Source organism: Emys orbicularis, chromosome 7 (assembly GCF_028017835.1).
Source record: "Emys orbicularis isolate rEmyOrb1 chromosome 7, rEmyOrb1.hap1, whole genome shotgun sequence".
NCBI classification, from domain to species: Eukaryota; Metazoa; Chordata; order Testudines; family Emydidae; genus Emys; species Emys orbicularis.
Genome location: NC_088689.1, coordinates 67,182,192 through 67,201,054, shown reverse-complemented (window position 1 = coordinate 67,201,054; position 18,863 = coordinate 67,182,192). Strand labels below are relative to the sequence as shown.

At 39.3% G+C, this 18,863-nt stretch overlaps 1 protein-coding gene across 2 annotated transcripts in view; it reads left to right on the top strand.

The window, feature by feature from the left end:
* VCL (vinculin) overlaps positions 1-18,863 on the top strand; it is a 109,738-nt gene that overhangs the window by 75,899 nt on the left and 14,976 nt on the right. For both annotated transcript variants that reach the window (XM_065407512.1, XM_065407511.1), the window contains exons 9-18: positions 1,441-1,594; positions 2,554-2,729; positions 4,338-4,528; positions 7,621-7,820; positions 8,473-8,601; positions 9,754-9,903; positions 10,621-10,729; positions 11,706-12,008; positions 12,674-12,801; positions 13,997-14,182. In XM_065407512.1, the coding sequence (XP_065263584.1) occupies positions 1,441-1,594; positions 2,554-2,729; positions 4,338-4,528; positions 7,621-7,820; positions 8,473-8,601; positions 9,754-9,903; positions 10,621-10,729; positions 11,706-12,008; positions 12,674-12,801; positions 13,997-14,182 (1,726 nt within the window). The remainder of the gene's footprint in view (positions 1-1,440; positions 1,595-2,553; positions 2,730-4,337; positions 4,529-7,620; positions 7,821-8,472; positions 8,602-9,753; positions 9,904-10,620; positions 10,730-11,705; positions 12,009-12,673; positions 12,802-13,996; positions 14,183-18,863) is intronic.

Genomic DNA, 18,863 nt, shown 5'->3' with positions numbered 1-18,863 from the left:
TAACTTAGTTGCTTAATGATTCCATTTGTGCAATTCTTAAACCTGAAGCAGTCTCTAAATTAGTTGCATTGTCCACAAAACCAGTTTCAAGGTGTCGATCCATTTCGGCCTTCATGGGAGCCGTGGAAGAAAAAAGTTAAAACTTGAATCTAAAAGCTTCTAGCATTTTCATAAAGAAATAATGCAGGATTTGCCTTGAAATTTTACCTGTTTTTTTTGCAGAGCATCAAGGACAAATTCAGTCTCAAGGTTGAGTTTTCTTTCTTTCACAAAGCAACAGTTGATGCCAGTCTTGTATTGGCTTGAGACGTCCAGGATAATGATGAACCTCTTCCCCCCCCCCCCCCCCCCCAAACAGTTAATTTCTGTGCTGGCTAAATAGTTAAAAGTCCTTATACCTAATTTCTCAGAGGTTAGGGTAGAAGAAGCATATCTAGAGATCTGGCCTGACTCAGGAGAGAGGACCTTTAGACTTCCTATTACATGATTATCCACAACCTCCTCGTTTGGTGTCTCTTCTCCCCCCCCCCCCCCCGCCCCCCCATCTATGTCTGCTCTCTTAAACTAACAAAGTATTCTTTTATAAGAAGAGGAAAAACCTCTTTATTAACCCTAGTACTTCAGACACTTAGAACCTGAGATTCCTACAACCACATCTAAAAACCTATAAGATTCTTGGGCTTTTACTTTAAAGAATGTTCCTCTTCAGTTGTACTTCATTTCTAAACGTTTGAACAGCCACCTGTGGTGGTTTCAATTCTTCTCCTGCAGAGCCTTGCTGATCTCCTACATGTATTTCGATAACCTTCCCTCGGGTTCCAATTTAGTAAGATGTCCTACCAAGAGCTGGTGTGTGTTTTTCAGTATTCTATCTTTTGAACTGGTGTAAATATGGGAACCAAAGAAGTGTACCTTTGAATTGCAGTACATAACTCATTTAATCCAGTCCTCCTTGCTTTATGCAGCATAAGATGTGGCAAAGGATTATTCCCACTAAGTGCCATTGTTTAAACTGTCCTAGGAGTGTTGGGAAGCCTCTGAGGAATGAACAGAGGAAGTAGACACAGGGCTCTACCATGGGTAATTCAGTTGCACTCTGCCCCCATAATGCCCTTTCCTCTTCTCGTCATCATACTAGGGAACCTTCAAAAATTCAATTCTTGTGCTGATGCTGCATGTAAAACTCTAGTAAGAGACAGGTGCCATTTGTGTTTACTTTTCAAGAGGCACCTGTCCTAGCCAGTGTTCAGATGAGCTGTTGCCTTCTTGTTCCCACTCCCCAGCGTACTTTTTAAACATGTCTCCTGAACACCTTTGCAATATCATGGTTGTGGTAAGAATTGATGAAAAGTTCGAAAACAACAGTTAGTGTTTTTTGTAATTTAAAAAAAATACTTTTTGTATGATATTCCTATGATGATCTTTGTGTTTTTTGAGTAGAGGACAAGGTGTTACACCAATGGCCATGCAGAAAGCACAGCAGGTGTCTCAAGGTCTGGATTTGCTTACAGCAAAAGTGGAAAATGCAGCCCGCAAACTGGAGGCCATGACCAACTCTAAGCAGGCAATTGCTAAAAAAATTGATGCTGCTCAGGTACCTAGTAATTTTATGAATTCCCAAAATCTCTCAAACTGTGCCTTTAAGTTACTGTGCTGAACTATTGCAGGCATCCCCAAACACAGTCATTACTTTATATGAGGTATATATTGGGGACACTTTCTTGAACATACGTAAGTCTCTTCTTTCTGATTTCACTATCTAGTGGGAGCTCATAGGAGTTCTGTTACAGTTTCTCACAATCAATCTCTCTCTCTCTCTCTCTCTCTCTCTCTCTCTCTCTCTCTCTCTCTCTCTCTCTTAAGATGGAAATTCTTTAACACAGATGTAAACTGATACATTTCTGAAAATAGACGGGGAGGTACAGTCTAATTTTGGCCATAACATTTGGCCAATGCTATGAAAGTTTCGCAATTTTGAACTCCTTTGGGCTCTCTGTGGGAAGTACAAATGCAGTTTGAGAGCTGCTGTGTTTTTATGCAAATGGTAAAACAGTACATTGTTGACCAAGAGGGTAGTTTATTCAGCTTTATAATGGAGGAAGAATATGTAGTACAGTATCTTTTTAACAGCAAAACTTAATCTTCAATTGTTAGGTCATGCACTCCATTAATTCAGTGCTAAAAAAAGAACTACTATCTAGCGTTCTATTGTACAACATTTTTAGAAAGATTCCTAAAAAGAACTGTACATTGTCAACATAAAAAAACAATTCTTAACTTGTGAGAAACATGGGTATAAAACAGTTGTGAATACTTAAACCGAATCTAGTTAAAGTGCACTTGTGAAAACTGTACATGTGAGTGGGACTTGACAATGGTAGCTAAGATGTACATAACTTTGTATGCTTGCCTCGTATAACAAAACACCTGGTTGCCATTAGAATATCAGGGTATGTTATCAATATAAGAACCTTTTGTGAAATGCCCTTGTTCAAAAGACTTTATATAAGTAGATGACATAATCTTTATTTGTACCTATTTCTTTATATGAAGAACTGGCTCGCAGACCCTAATGGGGGAAGTGAAGGGGAAGAACAAATTCGGGGAATTATGGCCGAAGCCAGGAAAATTGCAGAACTGTGTGAGGACCCCAAAGACAGAGATGACATTCTGCGTTCCCTGGGAGAAATCTCTGCTCTGACAGCTAAACTGTCAGATCTACGAAGACAGTATGTATCTGTACTGCGCACATTGTGGTATTTGAGCATCTTGCAGTTGTAGTTTAAGTGCATGAATTTGATGGATCAGAAAATTCAAAATAGTTGCACAGAGAAATTTGCATCCTGAAAGTATAATTAGCTGTTCTGTTGAGAATGTATGTCTCATACTGTGGGTTTTCCTTCTGCATGGAGCAAAACATTTTCATGGGACAGAGAATATCATAGTCTTGCACTTCAGATTGACTAGTAGCTTGTAGCAAAGGACTCCTTCCTGTACCATATCTCTACTGCAGAAGATTAGATGGCTTGAGGTCCTCCTATAAGAAGATATTTATCTCCTCTGCCATAAAAATTCTCCACTGGCAAGGTGAAGCCGAAACTCTCCTCTTTGCACCACCGGAGCAGTAGAAAGGAGCTGCAGAATAACACAGAATTTCGCCACAGTCTGTAATACTAACTAAGGTGCACTTATGCATTTACTTATACAATTGCCATCCCAAATGATAACTCTGGTCCTTTAAGAAAGTTACTAAACTGTCAGATGATCTTTCAAGCTCTTGGATCATTAATCATTATACCTATGTTCTAATACAGATAAATCTTAGAAAAGCATAGCATTAAAATGGTCCCACAAGGATCTGTCAGCTTTAGTTCGATGCTTAGCTAAAGAAAGTGTTTCAGTATCAGATCTGAAAAGAAAGTGCATGGTGGAAGAGGAAGGTTACGCTTATGGGGTGTCAACAGTGGTCTTTAATATTAAATCTGTCACTTTTTCCATTTGTAGTTAGTTCTTTTAACATAGGGTTTTCTTCAGATTTTGCTACCCTACATTGTCTTTCTAACACCATAAATAAAGTGTTGTCGGTCATTATTCTTAATTTCTGTTTTTGTACATAATGAACGTCGTTAAAGTGAATTGAGTCACGAGAGTATCACAGTTAAATCTACAAAAACAACGAGGAGTCCGGTAGCACCTTAAAGACTAACACGTTTATTTGGGCATAAGCTTTTGTGGGTAAAAAACCACTTCTTCAGATGCATGGAGTAAAAATTACAGATACAAGCATAAATATACTGGCACATGAAGAGAAGGGAATCACAGAATCATAGAATATCAGGGTTGGAAGGGACCTCAGGAGGTCATCTAGTCCAACCCCCAACTAAATCATCCCAGCGAGGGCTTTGTCAAGCCTGACCGTAAAAACCTCTAAGGAAGGAGTTACCTTACAAGTGGAGAACCAAGGCCAATTCAATCAGGGTGGATGTGGTCCACTCCCAATAATTGTTGAGGACGTATCAATACTGAGAGAGGGAAAATTGCTTTTGTAGTGAGCTAGCCACTCCCAGTCCAAGCCCAAATTAATGGTGTTAAGTTTGCAAATGAATTGTAGCTCTGCAGGTTTTTTTTGAAGCCCCTTTGATTATAATGTCAGAGTTGTTTCTGAGGCTGTGGATGGCGTTGCGTTCTGTACGGCTGCTCGTTGTTTTTGTGGATGCAGGCTAACACAGCTACCCCTCTCTGATACGTGATAGTTAAATCTGTTTTCAAAAATATATAATGTCTTGTATTGATTTCAGTTGAGCGAGTGACTGCAACTATCTTTTCTGAATTTTCAGTGGGAAAGGAGACTCTCCAGAGGCCCGGGTACTGGCTAAGCAAGTAGCTACATCACTGCAGAATTTACAGTCTAAAACAAACAGGGCGGTAGCAAACACCAGGCCAGTTAAGGCAGCTGTTCATTTGGAGGGCAAGATTGAGCAAGCTCAAAGGTGGATTGACAATCCGACAGTTGATGACCGTGGAGTAGGTGAGCTGTTTGCTGAATCACTGTTTGGCTTCATAATAAATCGGAACAATAAAACTGCGTCTCCTGAGAATTTTGTTTAGCACATTTGAGACGTTTGGTTTATGTAGAGGTGTGTAGTTTGTAGCATGTGGCTCATAGCAGCATTCTGTGCTGCTTCTGCTGGTGAATGGTGAAGTGTGGTGATGGATCCTCCACTGGAACTTAAGCAGAGGAAAATGAGCATCATATCAAAGATGGGAGAGCTTGCAATATAGATAGGACCTTTCTAAGGTGATGGTCAGATCAATTGGATTTGTGAATTTAACATGCATTCACTATTCTAACTAAAAATTGGTATAAAATCACTGTGTTCACAAAAAACTTGATGAGTCAACAAGTGGTACCATACATGCCTTTGAAGTTACTTTCTAATATCCATACATGTAAGTAGGAACAAAACATAATGCAATATTTTTACACTGCTTTGTATTGTTTGTAATTGAAATACAATGCCTAAAATACACATTTGTATATCGGCTGCAAATTAGGAAATTAACTCCCATGTAAATAGAAAGTAGATGTTTCATTCTGTAAGGTTTTTCTTAAAGATATGGCTTCGCCTCATACAGTTTCTACACAATCTTATGGAACAGCAATATTATTTTGTTACCAGCAATCAATGGAAAAAGTGATCAAATAGTCATGGTATGTCACTTGCAGGCATATAGTAATGATTCAGGAGTTGCTTTTTTGTTAATAATTGGAAGTGGTGGGAAAATTAATTAAACCTGTTTTACGAAGACCAATGATTCAGCCCCGACCACCACATTTGTGGTGTTTTTCTTGTTTTCTGACCAGCTTTCTAGCTGGCAGGATGGCTTTTATCCAAAAAATAGTTTCAATAAAGGTTTCTTTGAAATCTTTGGTTTTATGAGCTCATTCATCATAGTAGTGAGGTGCAGGCAGCAGAGCTGTGAAGACCACCAGGAATCCCAACCTGGCCCAGGTGTAGTGCAGCTGTAGACCTTCAGTGCCTGCCCCCATCTTTCAGTGCAGTCAGGATTACTTCTGTTGATGCGTGAACAACCTGATGTTTAGATCACAGGTAGGGATTGCAAGGCTGGCAGTTAGAGACCTTTTTATTTTTGAACTTTGCAAATTTTCTCTAGAAGTTGACAACATGGAACGATACCATGCAATTTTAGCCATTTCCTGATGCAGGAACTGCACAACAAAGTAGACTCCCCAGGCCTTCTGGAAGCTGTGAAAGAGTGTCCCAGGAGGTCTGGTTGGTGGGAGCTTCTCCAATTTCAAACTGCCCCAGAATCCACTGCATCTTACATCAGCATTCAGCTCCTGGAGGCATGAAATGTAAACAGATATGATTGTTCACTCTTTCCCCTTTAAAAGAAACAATAAGCAAAAGTTTAGGTGCAAAAAAGATATATAATTGCATAGTTACGTTTGAGATTTTATATGCAAATTATGTAATTTCCATAGGAATTGGAACTCTCCTGCACTGGAAATAAGTTAAGGCTTTAGTCAATAGGTACAATAATATATAATGCCAAAAATGTGTGAAGGGCCAGAATAAGTAGTTGTGGGAGCCTTAACTTCTGAATTTGTTAAGCGTTTAAAAATTTGTCGTAATGTTGCATTAATGTGTGTTGGTTTTGACTTTTATTTTAAATCTATTGCATTTGTTATGGCCGTTGGTAAGATTCCTCTACGAAGGATTCATTGAGAACACAGTGCTCTGTTAGATCTCTACAGTACTATTCAAAGAATTTGGCCTGGTAAATTTAGTCTTATGAAAATATTTCTGTGCTGTTCTCTGACCAGGGAGTTGACCGTGTCTCAAATAATTTTGCATGTTTACACTTCTCCCAGTGTAAAACTTGGCACTATAGTATGGATTGATTTAAGTTCTGAACCATAAAACATGTTGTTCTAGAATGGTGTGGGTCATTTTGCTGGCATCTCCTCTGTTTGCTTTGTAAACAGCTTTATTATAATCTGCTTCTGCTGAGCAATAAATGGATTGAAATCTTTAATTCTCACTGCCAGATTAAAAATCGGGCAGGATAGGGTGAAATATGAAATGAATGTCTGCATCACCTGCTCTTTGCTTACTCCAAAACAACAACTTGAATAGATATTACTGGATTCTAACAAGACTCTACTTGGCTAAACTAAGAGATGTCACAAAATGTTGCTGTCAGTACTCTGCGTTGCATCTCTTTTATATTCTGGGGCTGTGACAAAATTATTCTCAGCCCTCCGTAACCAAATCTTTAAACTTATCTCCTGAGTTCTAAACTTCTCTGTTGCACAATCAGCCAAATTTCTGTCTGTTAGACTTAAGTGAAGACAGCCATACTCCATGTATCTTTAAGACTTAAATGTAATAACTCCTATTTAAAAGAACTCTGCTGTGGTATTAGAAAAACAATCTCTAAATAAATGAACACAAGAGATTGTCAAGACTAAATATGGAGATGATTTGCAAGAAAAAAATGGTTGTCATCCCTCCCACCCTGCCTCCGCCCCAACCTGTGAAAACTTAAGTCTCACATCACAGCTGATAAATCTCTCCAATCTATGATATCTGAAGAAAAGAGGATATGATGTACATCACTACTCTGTTTTCTACCCCTTTGTCTCTTCCTCCTTGTTGCCTTTGCTTGATTTAGTTACTGCACCTAAACTTTTTTTCCCTAAAATAATTTGAGGGATGGAGGCCAATTTACAGTAATCAGAAGTGGTGAGTATTGTTAAGGTGGTATCAAGTTCATGGTGATTAGGTCAGTGGGAACATAATTAACTAATATTCTGTTCTTGCCAACCCACCCTAGCTAAGGATGGTGAGGCTCGGGCCAACCATCAGCATATTGCACAAAAGGAGAGTTTGAAAAGATTTTAACTTTCCATTGGGTTTGAAATGCTGTTGAATGCAAATCTCCTTCTTCAAATACAGCTGAATAACCAGAAGGTTAATTGTTGAACCAAAAAATAAAATTAGTCCTTAATTGCTACTCATTTGACAGTATAACTGAGTTACTCCCTCTACCTCTGGGGTCTGTGAATTATTGAAGTACTTCATTTTATTGTAGGCCAAGCTGCAATCCGGGGACTGGTGGCTGAAGGTCGTCGTTTAGCCAATGTCATGATAGGACCTTATCGTCAAGACCTCCTTGCCAAATGTGATCGTGTAGAACAGCTGGCTGCCCAGCTAGCTGATCTGGCAGCAAGAGGAGAAGGAGAGTCTCCTCAGGCTAGGGCGATTGCCACTCAGCTCCAGGATTCTTTGAAGGTAAAACTTCACTATAGGTAGAACGGTCACCATTTTATAGCAGTTTAAGTGCTGAGGAAGCCTCTGCTCATGCTGGTGGGGTGGGTACATAAATACTAAATTCAGTATTAAGTAGCATAGGAAAACTTACACTGAATACTTGACTGTGGAAGCAGCTTTCACTGGAAGTATAGAGAGCCCCATGCTTCAAGTGAGACTTTAAGCACTTGATTTCATACTTTAGGGACCAAATCTTGGTGTGCTGTGGGATAGACAGACTAATTTAAAGAGTCTGTTCTATCTGTGATTCTTGATGAATAGCAGGATGTGTTCCGTACATGGAAGGGGTTGCTCAGAAAACTGGCCAAGTATTTAAAGTTTTTCTTTTTCACTTACCAAAGATACCACATCAGCAGCTACTTATCTGAGGACTATCTAGGGTCTCACACTATACTATTCATTCCCTCAATGGTAATTTGGTCTATAATCACTAGTAGCCAAAGGGTTAACATTACAGATGGCTTTAAGAAGCCGTATTTAAAAATACTTGGTAGAGGATATTTCTGTTTGTTGCCATTTTGTGTGGTCCCATGAACTTTGTTTTTGCAAGAATGCTGTTTCTGGGATTTGACAGTTCTACAAAATCTTACAATTTTCATGCCATGTTTTTCAGGATCTGAAAACAAGGATGCAAGAAGCTATGACCCAGGAGGTTTCTGATATTTTTAGTGACACTACAACCCCAATTAAACTATTGGCAGTAGCAGCCACTGCACCTTCTGATGCACCCAATAGGGATGAGGTAAGTGTGGTAGGAGCAACCAATATTTTCTTATATTCAGATTCTTATACTTAACTACACAGTTTTTTACAAGACAAGATTTTGCCCTTATTCTTCTGATCCATAATTGCTAATAAAGAATGGCTGAGCAGTAGTCTGAACTACTGGAAGTTGAAGGTTGTGTCATGATTCACTGGAAAATTAGTCCCTAAACATTCAGTTAATCCTAGGATCTTACCAAGGATCTTCCTGTCCTGATGCTGTTGACATTCTTAAGCTACTTGTATGACAGATGAGTACTTAAACTAGTTAATCATTTTTATATCTTTATATGTAATAGATGCTGATCATGTTCATGCAAGGACGCAACAATGTGTTAGACCTAATTTCTCTCCCCCGCCCCCCATGACTAGAGCATATATTCAGAAAATAAGTGTATAAAACAAAGTGTGTGTGTGTGTGTGTGTGTGTGTGTGTGTATATGTATGTAGAGAGAGAGAGACATTTTTCTATTTAGAACGTTTTAGTTTCTAGAATAAATATCCACTTTATTATAACCTTCCATGGAAAATTCTTTTCTGTTTTATTTCTCTTACTTTTAAAGTTAAACATATTAAAGCCTTTTAGGAAAAATCTGTCACTTCTAATGAATTAGAAATAATTGTATCAAGAATGACAGTCATAACCTTTGCCATGTGCTGCATTCTTCCCATCAACGAAACCTAGTTTTTGGTAGGCAAATTAATTCCTAGGGAGCTATGGGTTCAAAGCTGCTGTGACAAAATGCCTTTTATTATGCAGTGTGAGGAATTCCTGACTAGTTCTACTACAGAATAATGTAAGAAATACCATGCATCAGTGGAAGTGTGATAACAACCCTTGCCAACAAGCTGTACAGGATGGATTAGCAGTTTAAAATGTCTGTTAATTTGATTAGAAAAACTTGGCAATAACATAAGAATTACAAAGTAAAACATTGTTGTCCGAAGATACTACTTGGTAAAAGCACCTGACTAGCAAATAGGAAATCTTGGGTTCAAATCCCCCCAGTGTATGAAGTAAATCTATTAGTTGGTCAGACATCATGGTGCATAGTATGGTATTACGCTCTGAATAGAAAAGAAAGCGTCTCTTTGAGAAGGTAAACTGCTATTAATGCACTTTCTCTCACAGGTGTTTGATGAAAGGGCAGCAAACTTTGAAAACCATGCTGCTAGACTTGGAGCAACAGCAGAAAAAGCAGCTGCTGTTGGAACTGCTAATAAAACGACTGTGGAAGGCATTCAAGCAGCTGTGAAATCAGCAAGAGAACTCACGCCGCAGGTCTCTTTACTCATCTCAGAAATATAATAAATTAGTTGGCATTGTTAATCTCCAAAGGAATTTTCTGTATGATCCCATTCACCAAAACAAGTTGTTGGTGATATTACCGTTAGCATTTGTGTTAAGATGTAACTAACGTGAAGAACTCTGTGTATTTGTGTTGTGACATCCACTTTAAAGTGGAACTATAAAAATGAGGATATTGTGTTTAGCCATTACATACAACAAGGCTGAATAGATGATGGAGACAGTCTCATGCTCTCCAGTTTTTGGGCAGTAATTTCGATGAATTTTCCTGCTAACAAAAATGATTTTTAACAAAACATATGAGTAGAAAATGTATTTTTCTTTTAAAGTGATTTTCTAACTTTATGTAAAAGCATAATTTTGTACAGTCCTATAGATCTATGTTTTGATATATACTACTCATTTGCTTTAGCTCCTTTGAGCAAAATTTTATCATGAAAGTGGACCTTTTTGTGTGACACGTGAATTGCAATTCGAGATACCTGGTGTCTAAGGGCAATTTTAAAACCTTTTCACACCGTGGAATTCTTTGTGCAGCTGAAGGCTTTTCATAGTGGAACTAAAATTGACATATGAGTATTAGAAGTAAAACTGGACAACTAGTTGTATTAAAAAATAGTGTATTTTCATGATGATGTATAGTGTCCCTGTGTAACAATATTTTTGTATTAAATATTTGACATTTGGCAGGTAATATCAGCTGCTCGTATTCTCTTGAGAAACCCTGGAAATCAAGCTGCTTATGAACATTTTGAGACCATGAAAAACCAATGGATTGATAATGTGGAAAAAATGACAGGTAAAGAATTCTTGTTGAAAGCTTTGTTACTTATTGCTAATTTTTGGTATTTTTCTCCTGTTAAGGTGGATGAAATGTGCACAAAATAATGGCTGCACAACTTTTTATGTCTGAAATAAATAGCAGGCCTACAGTTTGACCCAGGAAAACACCTATGTTGCATAGTACTAACAATACTGGTTTCTTGTTTTTATATAGGTGCTAAATGAAACCCCCCATTATTCTCTAGTTCAGGGGTTCTCAAACTTTATTGCACTGCGACCCCCTTCTGATAACAAAAATTACTATAGGACCCCAGGAGGGGGGATCGAATCCTGAGCCCGCCCATGCCTCGCCACCCCACGGGGAGCCACTGTCTCAGGCCGGGGGGCCCAAGCCCAAGGGCTTGGGCTTGGGCTCTAGGCCCCAGCAAGTCTAAGCCAGCCCTGGCAACCCCATTAAAATGGGGTCATGACCCACTTTGGGGTCCCGACCCACAGTTTGAGAACCGCTGCTCTAGTTCAAACTTACGTAGGCATTTCTAATGCACTTTCAACATGGTATTTCCACGCTGGGATATCTTGTCAATCAAAACAAATTTCTTCTAAAAGTCGCCCTTTCTGATGTGGTGCATGTTGCTGCTGGCATGCTGTGGATGAGGGCAGGCATGAGTGGATTGTGGATTATATGCTGTTCATGCAATAACATTTCTAGATATGGCATTTCTTGTCCCTTCTTTCAAGGTGACCTATGACAATGGTTGGGAAAATTTTGTTTTAAGTTGTTACAGATGATGAAGATAATGCTGTATCTTTGTGCTACTGTATGTAACTTTCTCTGGCACACTTTTCTCTAACAATCTAAACTCTGTATCTAAGGAACCAAACATTCAGGAAAGTAAATACTTCCAAATGTGAACAACCTCCAGAGCCCTAAATACCCATTTCCCTTTTCATACATGGAAGTGGAATGTTAACATGTTCAATTTTTATCCTAGGGTTGGTAGATGAAGCAATTGATACCAAGTCTCTGTTGGATGCATCGGAAGAAGCTATTAAGAAAGACCTAGATAAATGTAAAGTTGCAATGGCCAATATCCAACCTCAGATGCTTGTAGCTGGTGCCACCAGCATTGCTCGGCGAGCAAACCGGATCCTGTTGGTGGCAAAGAAGGAGGTTGAAAATTCAGAGGATCCCAAATTCCGGGAAGCTGTTAAGGCAGCCTCTGACGACCTAAGCAAAACTATATCACCAATGGTAATGGATGCTAAAGCTGTGGCAGGAAACATTTCTGACCCTGGTAAGCATTAAGCAAAGAGCTTCTCTCAAGCATTTTCCCCCTTTTTAATGTTTGAAGCTTTTGCAGATTTGAAACTACTAGTTTTTCTCCTTGTCCGTATATCATGACCTCAAAAACCCCAGTATCATGCAGTCAAGATGCACATTACTTAATGCTTCTATTAAATTCAATGGGAAATCCTCCAGTGAGTTAAAGGGAACAGGATCAGCCCTTAGTTCACTACTTTTGTTACCACCTATGAAGAGACTTCTGTCTTGTGATCTTTGTCCCAGGTGAATATTTGAAATGTGCTGGCAAGAGGACCACCTGCATTTTTTCTGTAAAATGGCAAGATGTTGCATGTTTGTGCCTGAGTCTACTTTGGCTATTCATAGTGGATTCTTACTCCAGCCTTAGCACTGGTTTAAACCCACTGGCTATTGTAGAATTAACATTCCAAAAATTAAAACTCACTGTACAACATGCTGTCTGTTGTTTTAAATACCATTATATTTTGCAACTAAATTTTGAAGGTACCAAAATAATTTGAACCAGGTATTGTGCAAACTGCAAATACTCCTGAAAGTAGTACTCCTCCTCTCCTTCCCCCCCCCCCCCCCACACTCTCTCCCAAGCATGCAAGGTGACAAGGGCATATTAAATTAAGCATTGGATCTTCTGGTCAGGTTTGCAGAAGAGCTTCCTGGATTCTGGATATAGGATTCTGGGAGCTGTGGCAAAAGTCAGAGAAGCCTTCCAGCCTCAAGAACCTGATTTCCCTCCTCCTCCTCCCCCTGACATTGAGCAGCTTCATGTAAGTGCAATTCAGTTTCTCAGTAATAGTATATTTGAGTTGCACTGATAAAGTACTGATTGCATCCAGTGACAATAAAACTTTTTTTTTTTTTCCAGAGACACTTCAGTTCAGGTAGAGTCGTGTTGGGATGTACTGGACGTCTCTTTTCACTTTAAATAGTTTTGGTGGTCCTTTTTTAGAAGCTAGCGTAATTACTTAATTTAAGATTGAAGCACTTCATCAAAGAGCCTGATATAAAGACCACTGAAGTCAATGGAAGACTTTCATTGACTTCAGTGGACTTTGGATGAGGTGCAAACATCACAGAACCCTTCTTGAAGCAGAAAGAGGGAGAGAGGCAACCTTTGAGACAGCTAGATCCCAGTCCATTGTTTGCTTTATAGATCCATGTTTCTTAAGTGACAGGACTTTCAAACAGGAAATACAGAAGTTAACTTCATCTTCTAAAGAGAATGTCTTTCAGCGCAATGGTTGTAATTTTAGTCTTAGCAAATAAAATGATTAGAAATATCATCACCTCACTCTTATGTGCTTTGTCTCATGTAGTGAGGAGTGGGGAAGCCTCAAATTCTACCCACTAGTTCATGTTCGTTATGATCTCCCATACTTTTGCCTGTGATATGGTTTAGTTTAAGCCTCATCTAGGGTAAAACAGCACTCAGAGAGGTAAGCCACAGAACATATTCTAACTACAAGACAAGGGAATAGCATAGGCTTTTCATGCCACTTTCATGCCACTCTTCCCCTGCCCCTCTCAAATGAATCCTTTTGGATCCATTTATATCTCTGGCTACATGGATCATGCAATGTGCTTTTGGGAGAAAAGGGACCCCTGTGAATTTATATGGAGGTGGCCTACTCTTTCTATTAAGCAGAGGCCATAAGTCCAGGGCAATGATTTGAGTTTAAGGTAGAGGAGAAGTATGGATTTTGACCAAATGGAAAACATTTGTTTTATTCTTTAAATAAAAATGGTAGTTGTATTTGGCCGGTCAGCACCAGAAACTTAGCGGGCCAGCCTTCAGTGTGAAAAGGCGTAAACTACTGTGAACGTACTTTTCTTGTGATGGAGAGTCCTTTAAATGTGAGACAGCATGAGCTCCTCATTGTCCTGCAGATGTCTAACAACCTGGTACCATGTTTTGTGCCAGTATATTTTCAAGTGTACAGAATATATTCCTTTCTTGCTTAGCTGACTGATGAACTTGCGCCTCCAAAACCACCCCTTCCAGAGGGTGAAGTTCCACCACCCAGACCACCTCCTCCCGAAGAGAAGGATGAAGAGTTCCCAGAGCAGAAAGCGGGAGAAGTGATTAATCAGCCCATGATGATGGCTGCTAGGCAGCTACACGATGAAGCCCGAAAATGGTCTAGCAAGGTAAGTGAAGTGTATAAAAGGGCTTGTTTCTATTGACTCTTAACAACTAATGTAAGAAAGGTTTCAGAGTAGCAGCCGTGTTAGTCTGTATCCGCAAAAAGAACAGGAGTACTTGTGGCACCTTAGAGACTAACAAATTTATTAGAGCATAAGCTTTCGTGGGCTACAACCCACTTCTTCGGATGCATATAGAATGAAACATATATTGAGGATAGATATACACACACACACACACACACACACACACACACACACACACACACACACACACACACACACAGCATGAACAGGTGGGAGTTGTCTTACCAACTCTGAGAGGCCAATTAAGTAAGAGAAAAACAACTTTTGAAGTGATAATTAAGATAGCTCAGTACAGACAGTTTGATAAGAAGCAAGTTTGAAAATACTTACAAGGGGAGATAGATTCAATGTTTGTAATGGCTCAGCCATTCCCAGTCTTTATTTAATCCTGAGTTGATTGTGTCTAGTTTGCATATCGATTCCAGCTCAGCAGTCTCTCGTTGGAGTCTGTTTTTGAAGTTTTTCTGTTTTAAGATAGCCACCCGCAGGTCTGTCATAGAATGGCCAGACAGGTTAAAGTGTTCTCCCACTGGTTTTTGAGTACCTGCGGGTGGCTATCTTAAAACAGAAAAACTTCAAAAACAGACTCCAACGAGAGACTGCTGAGCTGGAATTGATATGCAAACTAGACACAATCAACTCAGGATTAAATAAAGACTGGGAATGGCTGAGCCATTACAAACATTGAATCTATCTCCCCTTGTAAGTATTTTCACACTTGCTTCTTATCAAACTGTCTGTACTGAGCTATCTTGATTATCACTTCAAAAGTTTTTTTTCTCTTACTTTATTGGCCTCTCAGAGTTGGTAAGACAACTCCCACCTGTTCATGCTCTCTGTATATATATGTGTGTGTGTGTGTGTGTGTGTGTGTGTGTGTGTGTGTGTGTGTGTGTGTGTGTGTGTGTGTGTATATATGTTTCACTCTATATGCATCCGAAGAAGTGGGTTGTGGCCCACGAAAGCTTATGCTCTAATAAATTTGTTAGTCTCTAAGGTGCCACAAGTACTCCTGTTCTTAATGTAAGAAAGGTGTTTATCTCTGGAAATTAGAAATAATAGTCAAAGATCTAGGACTGAAAGAAATCAGAATCATTCTCCAGGACCAATCATGAGCTTGACTGTCCAAAGTCAGCTGTTGCCATTCCTTTCATTTCCTGGGATAAAACGAAGCATTGTAGGTGGGATTCTGTGTATGCCATGATTAAACAGCTGGATATTTGTCACAGCATTATGCTGAAGATTACAGGTTTTCATTTTTCCAACCTTTTATACTTCTCAGACTAGGAGTCAATTCAATGATGTGTGTAAATCCCTAAAAAATGGCTCTGCGAGACATGATATGCTCCATATGCCTCCATGGGGTGTTAATTTTGAAAACTAATGATGCATATTTCAGTGGTAATATCATTAAATGCTAGTGAACTGGTTAACATGCCAAATTAATATGCTAATCCCACAAACCCAAACTGCCTTCCACAGCTTCTCAGATGCTGGAACCACCTCCTATTTTCCCCTTCTCCAGCTGCAAAACTTCCTGCTTTCTCCTGACCTCCTTTTATAATAGAATTTATACATTTGTACTGCTAAGCACTGATCTACACCTAAAACTTAGGTCAACCTAACTACATTGCTCAGGGCTGTGAAAAATTTTGCACCCTGTGTGATGTAATTAGGTCGACCTAACTCCTGCTGTAAATACAGCTAGTTCGATGGAAGAATTTTTCCATTGACCTACCAACTTCCTCTCGAGAGGATAGATTTACTACAGCAACTGGAATAAACACACTAAAGCAACAGAAGGGAAGTGTCTACATTACAGTGGTGTAGCTGCAGCTGCACTTCAGTAGACATACCCTAAATTCTGGAGTGCGCTGAAAATGTAAATGTTGGGGGCAGAATAAAATAAATGGAATTTAATATTACATGAAACAAAGGGTACAATTATAATTAAGGTTTTTTTTTTTTTAATTAAATATGAAAATGCAGTTGGAAGATGCCACAGAATCTCCTCACTGCTATAATGTGGCTGCAGAAGGCAAGAGTATTGCCACAGCATTAGGCCAGGCTTGTTGTGAAGTAGACAGGCCCTTGATTATAACATCCCTGAATTGGTGAAGCCACTCAGTTTGAATGTTTATAGCCATCCACTGGATAGCTATTCTTGAATCATTGCTGCTGGAGAAATTAGGAGCTTTTTACCTTCAAAACATAAAATAGCAGAACAGCTTCTCTCGAGGTCATTCTTATGTGGAGAGCTACTATAATGCACTTTACGTTCTGTGTAAACCTGGATTTGCCTTCCATGCTCACTTTGTGTTTGTGGTCATCAAAGCTGGTTAGTATGTCACAGAACCATTGATATTTTTTGCCCTTTTAAGGTAGGAAACTGACAACTACGTTACTACAACTATAAGTAGTTCTGGTGGACATCACAGAAACCAACCAGTCAGGCTAGATTGGGTGACTGTAGGTAGCTCATCCATTTAACTCTTCTTCTCCTGAGCCATCTGTTTCTAGAAGATGTATCATCTTTGTTTAAAATAACCCCTACCCCTCTAGGAAGGTACTATTTTGTTAAGACACCTTATTATTAAAAGCCATTGTATGGCTTTGGGGTCAAAGATCATTCCGTTTAAAGGGTTAAAATTTAGCACTGAATTGGGAGATTAATGCTTGGCGCATTAAAATTCCATACATAGGAAAAGTGAAACTTGCAGCACTTGTGAGCTGGGTTGTGTTAATTCTGGGGAGAACCTTTCTACAATAGCTGTATAAATGTACTGCGTAGAAATTATTTTTAAAGTTTGTAAGGTGCAGTTATGGTCAAAGTGACAGTATAAAAATGGGACCACCTCACTCCTTTTTATTCAGTCACGCTTGCACACACTGAGTCTATTCTGGCTTGCACATCAATGTAAGTTTTTAGCTATGTTACAATTATAGAGACAAATTCTGCCCTCGTTTGCAGCTGTAAAAAGCCCATTCTAGGCAGCAGGTGTGGGCTTCCACAGGTGTAACTTGTAGTCCAGAATTTGGTCTGCAGCATTGCCATTGTTTGGGATGATATGTGAACCAGAAAACAGATTCTAATGAGTTAGGAGCACTGAGTCGGAAAAGGCCTCTTTACTTGTAAAATGAGGAAAATTGATCTGGATCATTGATGTAATAAACAAGAAACCCCGCAAATCCATTTTGGAGCCACTTTTCTGACTAAAACTGTGTTTTACATGAGAAGTTCAGTATATTTTCTGCTTGCTTTATTGTGTGTTTATATCCCAAAAGGATTACTCCTTTATCGTGTTAATCCTCTTAAAAGGTAATTTTGAGGAACAATAGGTTATAATTTGCACTTTTCAGAAAGTGCTTAGTGGTTTGGATATTAAAGCTGACAATCCAATTAAATACAATAAGTACTGAAATATTTGTTTACCATATGTAGATTATATGTTAAGTAATATGCCTACTAAAATATTTACCTACGAGAGCAAAACACCAATACAGCTTAAAAAAAATAACAATGTACAACTTCTCCTGTTTTTAGCATGAGCCTAAACTCTGGGGTCTCTGGATTACAAAACAATATTTTCAGAACTTTTCAAGAAAAGTGATTCAAACCAACAAAACGAGGAAATTGAAGTCTAACTTTTCATCCTTCGTTCATGCTTTTAAAGTCACACCAGCTGCAAAGCAAGCTGGTCCCATGGGTACAACTTCAGGAAACTGCAATGTCCCATGGTGTGTGTCCCCTGCTCCCGCTCTTCCCTGCAGATCATGGATACCATCCTGGATTTGCTCTGGGTTTAGTTTTAAAATGCTTTCTTTTGAGCAGTAATGATCCTCAGAGAAGCTACATCTCTACCCCGATATAACGCTGTCCTCGGGAGCCAAAAAATCTTACCGCGTTATATCGAACTTGCTTTGATCCGCCGGAGTGCGCAGCCCCTCTTTCCCCCCCCCCCCCCCAAGCACTGCTTTACTGCGTTCTATCCGAATTTGTGTTATATTGAGTCGCGTTATATCGGGGTAGAGGTGTATTTAAAAGATGAGTCTTTAACTTTCCACTGCAGCCACAGGAAGTGGCCTTCTCTTTTGGAGAAAATCTAGCATGGCAGGCACTGAGCATGGTGTGTGGGACTTGACAGATCATGAGACACAAGGTCCAGCTCATCCCAAGCCTGCCGGACTTCAGGCTGAGGCAGGCTCTCTGTTCACAAAGCCAAACTTTCACTTTTGTGTTTTCCTGGGGTTTTATTGTCACAAACAGACGCGTCTATATCTTTTTTGTATGGGGGGGGGAAGGAAGAGGGAATGCTTAATATTTTTTTAACTGGCTTTTTAATGCTCTGTCTTTATAAGACTCAAAAGTTACCAATTTAATCTTTTTACAAATGTCGTTTTTCACTGGGCAAACCCTGGAGTTCTCTCACCTCCGTAATGTCTTATGGAGGGTCCATAAGCCCACGTGGGTCAGTTTCCCCAAATGCACAGTTTCTGCCTCTGCATTATCTATATCAGGATAGCTTTGGCATTCGGGTTTGAGAGTTAAATTAGGCTTCAGTATAAAGAATTATAAAACCCATCAATCAAAAGGGGCTTA